A 6305-nucleotide genomic window follows, 5' to 3' on the forward strand; every position below is an offset into this window, starting at 1 on the left:
TTGGTGTAGTTCTATATCAATTTAAAAAAAATAATATAAATTCATTTTTTTTTTAACTTTAATGTATTCTAAAAACAAAAAAAATAGTTCTTAGTAACCAAAAAGTTCTCAACATGCATGATGATATATGCACAATCAGACAACATATATGTTACTACATAAGGGTTTCTTTTGTTATATGCATGATATGTTGCTAGTAATTAGAAAGAAGCTAAGTCATAATTAGATGCATACTAAAAGAAATGTAGAATATCACTTTTATATATGTTATGCCGCATATTTATGGTAAAAGTCTCTTCCCTCCTTGCTTTATTAGTTAAAAAAATGCTTAAATTTTTAATTTATGTAAGTAATGGTGTATGTGTTCTATTTAGTAATCGAATCATATCCTCTCTCTAAATAAGATTATCAAACAAAAGCTCATAATATATATCAATGTGAAAACAAATTAAGGCTATAGCAATATGTGACTTTTAAACTTTGAAAAATAAAACAAAAGCTTGTAATAAAAATCAAAGCAAACTTGCAACTATTATGCAAAAAATGGCTTATATTAAAGAAATTATAAAAAAGATGGCCTGCTGTTAATTGACTTGTTCCAATGGCCAAAAATTAACTTTTGGTTTCCTTTTTGAATAAAACTATCTTTATTTTATTTGTCTTATTCTTATATTACGGTCTAAAATTCTTGTTTCAACCAACAAATAACGTTGTATATTGAGTGGATGATGAGTACTAGCTAGCCTTGTCATGAAAGAATTGTAAAAGATGATCATCATTGAATATTGATTATACAATCAGAGTCAAATTCGGACCAATTCAATTCATTGGTCAACGACCTATGGTTTTGATTATTGTAATCACTGAAAATTTCAACTACTTGATGAATAATGCACTAGAAAAACAAGGTCATTTCAATTAAACTACCTTTTATAATTAATCATATTGATGTTGATATATATTTAAGGAAAAGTCTAGAGGACCAACAACTTTGTTAAATTTTGGCCAGCATATAACTAGCAAAGAAAAGTAAGTCATTGGATGAAATTTCACACCATTAAAACCATCATTGATAGCTATTTGATGGCTACAAATCATAAAAGTTGCTGGCCTCCTAGCATTCCTCTTAATATAAATAAGAAATATGAAACCTAAGTTAAAGGAATTATTTTTGTTAATGAACAAAGTATTTTAAAAGTACTTATTATATATATTTTTTTCTTTTTTTAGAAAAAAGTTCAAATGTCCATTATATTAAAATTCTCTAAGATTTTATTTCTTCTATCACTTCTTTAGAAGTTTTAACACGTGTCTTTACTCATTAGCAAAATGGCTAAACCTTGTTGAAAGCCCTCTTAATTAGTATCTATGCTTTTTGATGGAATCATAAAGATTTGAATATCACTAATACCATTTTAATTAACCATGTTTGAAATGGAAAATACGTCTGCAATTCAAAAGATATATTAAAATTAAAAGATAAAGCCAAAAAAAAAATAGTGTGTCAAAGAAATTTGCAAATTCTTATAAGTTACATGTATGATGTATCCGATAATAACCCTAAAAAGACACACCCTATCCACACTATTTTATTCTCTTTAAAGAAAACAAGGAATCACCCTGCAATTTCCCTCTGCAAGATCATAAATAAAATATTTATTTTATTATGTTTTTAATATTTAGCGAAGATAAATGGTTGGATAAAGCAGAGAGACAAAATCAGTAAACAATAGAAGCCAGCAAAGTCAACATTGCTCTGTTTTTTCCTCTTCGTATCACTCTCTAATTAAAAAAAGAGGAGTATATATCTTTTGTCTTTGTGAAGTTTAAGGCTTCCGAAACGGTTACATAATAAAAATAATAATAATAATATCAATACACAAGAGAAGGAAGAAAAAATAACACAAGCTTCCTTTTTGTCTCGCACAATAATTATCGTTTTGTTTAGATTCTCCCACAAAAGATGTTCTCCCTCACTCCTTTTACTATGTTTCTTTTTTGTCATAATCATCATCATAGTTCATATATATATAAAGCTTGTGCGAACTAGGAAGCTGAACAGAGGAAAAGAAAGAGAGAAAGAGCGTGAGCATAAACTATCATCTAATCAATTCCCAAGTTGAATTGAATCCTTTCTGAATTTTGATTGGATAGGTGAGCTGAGATTCACTCACTGTTCTGTTCTGTTCTGTTCTTATGCTTTGGCTTTATGGGGTAGGTTTGTTGTTTATGAAAATTCTGCTTTTGACTATTGGATTTTTGTTTTTGACCATGAAGTTATTGAATTTGTAAAAGTGCTGTGATTTCCTGAATTGGGTTTCTCTCCAAATTTGAATTCAAGATGTCTGCAGAGTAGCCTATGCTGAAAAATAACTGAAATCATTCCACAAGTTGCTCCAAAGCTGTTCTTTTTCATGGCTAAGTTGTGCTGTTTCAAGGCTTCTTACTCTCAGGTAAGAAAATGTGACATTATTCTCTAGTTCTTACTGAATTTGATGCATATTCAGTTTTCTGTGGAGGACTATTTCCATGATCAACTTGAATTTAATGTGTTTATATTCTTGTTATCGTTCAGTTACTTTGGAGGCTAAACTTCAGTTCTTTTTCTGAAATTCCTAGTTTGATGGAAAATATTGAATTTTTTAGTGGTTTGGAATGATAAATGATTCAATGTTCCTTTATAATTTATCTTGAATTTCTTTCTAAATCTTGAACTTCTAGCTTGGTTAGCAATTTTGGTGAATAATATTATGGTGTAGGTAGGAGAGATTATTAACCGATTAGTTGCCTCATTAGTTGCATGTCACATCAATCTGTCGTTTCCCAACCACTTTCTTTTTCTTTTTATGCAACTTCTATCTTCTTAACCACAATAAATTTTTTTTTTTTCAACTACTACTACTTTTGTATGCAACTTTAATCTTCTTAACCACTACAGATTGATCTGTTATGCAAACAATGGAGCAGAATAAGAATAGTGACTTAATCAATTTTGATATGTAATGAAATACTTGTTTTGTCTGAATCTTCATGCTTTGGAACTTATAATTGTTTTCAATAATAGTCACTCAAATACCAATTAACTTACAAACCCATTTTCTATTGTTCTTGGAGCACCCATGACCACCCAATAGACCAAATGACTACTGCAATAGCATGTTGTTAATGATATATCATCTGAAAATATTCTTTGAACATGTATCATATTTTATATTGATATTCATTCTATCATTTTTAGATGTTCAAATTATTGCAGATGTTTTGAGAAAGCAAACAAATTGTTTTATTTTGAAATCTTGTTTGGCTGCATTATAGCTTGTAGCAACACGTTCTTCATCAAGCACTGGTAAGGGGAAAAACCATGATGGGACAGTAAAGTATGGTTTCAGCCTAGTGAAGGGGAGAGCTAATCATCCAATGGAGGATTATCATGTTGCCAAGTTTGTGCAGATTCAAGACAAAGAATTGGGTTTGTTTGCAATTTATGATGGCCACCTTGGAGACCGTGTTCCTGCCTACTTACAGAAAAACTTGTTCCCCAACATTTTAAGGGAGGTGGGTTTGTACAATTCCATATGTTTCTATGCTATTCTCCTTGATATAATGAGATAATAGAATGCATTTCTTGTCCCTAAAGAAATGTTTGTTTGAATTGATATCTCAGGATGAGTTTTGGGAAGACCCAACTTTATCGATCTCAAAAGCATATGAGAGCACAGATAAGGCAATTCTATCACACAGTTCCGATTTGGGGCGTGGTGGATCGACGGCTGTGACTGCAATATTGATCAATGGACGCAGGTTGTGGATTGCTAATGTTGGTGATTCAAGAGCTGTTCTTTCAAAGAAAGGACAAGCTTTACAAATGACCACAGACCATGAACCTAACACTGAACGAGGTAGTATTGAGAACAAAGGTGGTTTTGTCTCCAATTTGCCAGGTAACTTTCTCCATCCGAAACAAATACACAAAACATTACATGAATGCAAAGGTGTTTGAATTAGTGATGATTTGAGGATGGCACTAACATGAACAAATTAATGAATGAATGCTAAGGTGACGTGCCAAGAGTGAATGGTCAACTAGCAGTATCACGTGCGTTTGGAGATAAGAGCTTAAAGTCGCATTTGCGGTCAGACCCAGATGTACAAACAAGTGATATAGATGCTGATACTGATCTTCTAATCCTTGCAAGTGATGGACTCTGGAAGGTAATGACAAATCAAGAGGCAGTAGACATTGCCAGAAGGATGAAAGAACCACAGAAAGCAGCAAAGCAATTAACTGCTGAAGCATTAGAAAGAGACAGTAAAGATGACATATCTTGTGTTGTCGTTAGATTTAGATGATCATCATTATCTTTCAACACATACACACATACATACATACATACATACATTCATGCATACATTAGTATATCACATAATTGGTCTAAATTCGTGGTTGAGTCAGTTATGCAAAGCTGTAAAAGTGCCTTTTTTGTATTAGATTTTGTCCGTGTGAGAATGTCCCATTTCTTTATGTCAAAATCTGTGCTAGTGTAGTGATTGTTTGGACGGTGATTGGTCCTAATCCATGGCTGTTACTATCATTTGATACGAATGGACCCTATATATCTTTGATGTTTTGATTTTGGTCCACACGTCTTTATTTTGTTCCATCGTTCCAAATGGGGAAGGGGAGAGGGCTGTGCACCTTGGTCCTTCAGATGGTTTTCCAAGAAATACTTTGAGTAGTGAGAACACTTGGAAAAGGTATCAAGGAGTTAATGATTTCTTAATAATTGATTCATCATGATCTACCTTTATCCCACTTATGAATATTAGTCAATGCTCATAAAAAGATGGAAAGAGAATCAAGTCAGAACAAACAATGCGTCAAGCGTTAGCTATCTTTCTACATCAGGCAGCAAATGAGAGGAACTAGGAAGGGGCTAGTTCAAGTGGGATGAATTCAATCACCAAAAGGGGCAAAACAAGTATTTTAAAATTTAAATAATGGCTCTTGATAACAATGCTTCTATATGATATCTGTTGATGATCATCTTATTAAACTTTTACAAATATCCAAGCAAACATCCAGTACCTGAACATGGTATACAGTCAGTACTCAGTAATAAACGAGGATTTACATTCACTTCATTCCCAACAAAAATTAATTTATCAACTGATGGTCGTCGACTGACCTTCAAGTAAACCTACAAAGTCAAAGAATTACATATTTCAGCTCGAGTTTGCTACATTTTAAACTATACACATTGAAGTCTCGATTTTTCTAGAATGCTGAATGCAGGATTTTATAAGGGACGGAATTACATCAATCAGTAACATAATTTGGTCTCACTACTCATAAGGCTTAACTGAGCACAAAACTACATGCCATAACTTGCAGCCATGCTTTCTTTTAGGATATTCCAAATGTCCAATTTCATGAGGGAACACTGGTTGGTTCCATATACTTACTGGTGGGTACCACGGCTAGTGCTAGCCTCCCCAATTGAGACTGAGGCAAGGGACTTAGAAGCCCAAGCTTTAGCATTCATTGCTCCTTCCTGCAGATTACTTCTCTTGCATGGCTCTTTAAGGCATTTAAATGACTGTACTGTTCGCTTCAGATACACCAAAGGATGTTCCAACAAGCTCCCTAATCTAACGTTTTGGAGAACCCTATTCCAAGCATATTGGATACACATAAGCAGTGTAGGAAAAAATAAGTAAAGTAGTCTCAAAACCACAAATGCAGTGGCCAAAGCCAAATAAGTCTCCTGCCGCAGCAAATTTTCTGGAGATCTGGCCCAAGAAAAGGGGCAACTTTCTTGCTCTGTGGTACCATGACTCTCATGAACTGACAGATGCCCAACTTTATCCAGGGATAGTTGATCAAGTGAATCAACCCTAACTCCTGCAATGACAACCAAAGATTAACTAAAAAGAAAATAGGGATATCATGATCAGCTAAATTCCCAAATTGCATAAACAGGAAAATATTCTAATTGTTTCTAATATTGTTGTGGAACCATTAAGCATGGCGTGTTTCAGGATACGCTTATTTATTTTCCCCCTTTAACATGTAAAAGACACTATTTAATTGCAATACAGAACAACCAAGGCACATGCAGAGCATGAGAATGATCAAATATTTAAATTTAAGCTTAACAAATCTTCAAGCTATGTAAAATAAATGAACCCATAAGCGACAATACCAAAATACAAATACAAATATGAAAGTGACATAATGAATGTTACCGGTAACATCATTGTAGAAAACTACGAGAGAACCCAATATCCGAGATCCGTGATAACGA

The 6305-nt window shown here is 33.1% G+C and overlaps 2 protein-coding genes across 5 annotated transcripts in view; one reads left to right on the top strand and one right to left on the bottom strand.

The window, feature by feature from the left end:
- Positions 1762 to 4643, top strand: LOC107606152 (probable protein phosphatase 2C 10). Of its 4 annotated transcripts, none has more exons than XM_016308142.2 (5): positions 1762 to 2214; positions 2342 to 2453; positions 3316 to 3555; positions 3665 to 3941; positions 4058 to 4643. In XM_016308142.2, the coding sequence occupies exons 2-5, from the start codon at positions 2415 to 2417 to the stop codon at positions 4348 to 4350; spliced, it is 849 nt and encodes a 282-aa protein (XP_016163628.1). In that variant the 5' UTR covers positions 1762 to 2214; positions 2342 to 2414; the 3' UTR covers positions 4351 to 4643. The 4 variants fall into 4 exon arrangements, with proteins under 4 accessions (XP_016163628.1, XP_016163626.1, XP_016163627.1 ...); XM_016308140.2 differs by having other exon boundaries at positions 1763 to 2154; positions 2278 to 2453; XM_016308141.2 differs by having other exon boundaries at positions 1763 to 2154; positions 2295 to 2453.
- LOC107606153 (5'-adenylylsulfate reductase-like 4) overlaps positions 5019 to 6305 on the bottom strand; it is a 2814-nt gene continuing 1527 nt past the window's right edge. Inside the window, exons 3-4 of the mRNA XM_016308144.2 lie at positions 6247 to 6305; positions 5019 to 5902 (exon numbers count right to left, since the gene is read on the bottom strand). The exon at positions 6247 to 6305 is cut by the window's right edge and continues 15 nt beyond it. Of these exons, the coding sequence (XP_016163630.1) occupies positions 5460 to 5902; positions 6247 to 6305 (502 nt within the window). The 3' untranslated portion in view covers positions 5019 to 5459. The remainder of the gene's footprint in view (positions 5903 to 6246) is intronic.

Source organism: Arachis ipaensis, chromosome B07 (genome assembly GCF_000816755.2).
Source record: "Arachis ipaensis cultivar K30076 chromosome B07, Araip1.1, whole genome shotgun sequence".
In the NCBI taxonomy this organism is placed as follows: Eukaryota; Viridiplantae; Streptophyta; class Magnoliopsida; order Fabales; family Fabaceae; genus Arachis; species Arachis ipaensis.

Bases quoted from the DNA above. Each gene is read 5' to 3' on its own strand.
- LOC107606152 (XM_016308142.2), top strand. From the start codon at position 2,415: ATGGCTAAGTTGTGCTGTTTCAAGGCTTCTTACTCTCAG. The intron at 2,454-3,315 runs GTAAGAAAATGT...GCTGCATTATAG, and splicing joins TCAAGGCTTCTTACTCTCAG to CTTGTAGCAACACGTTCTTC. The intron at 3,556-3,664 runs GTGGGTTTGTAC...TTGATATCTCAG, and splicing joins TCCCCAACATTTTAAGGGAG to GATGAGTTTTGGGAAGACCC.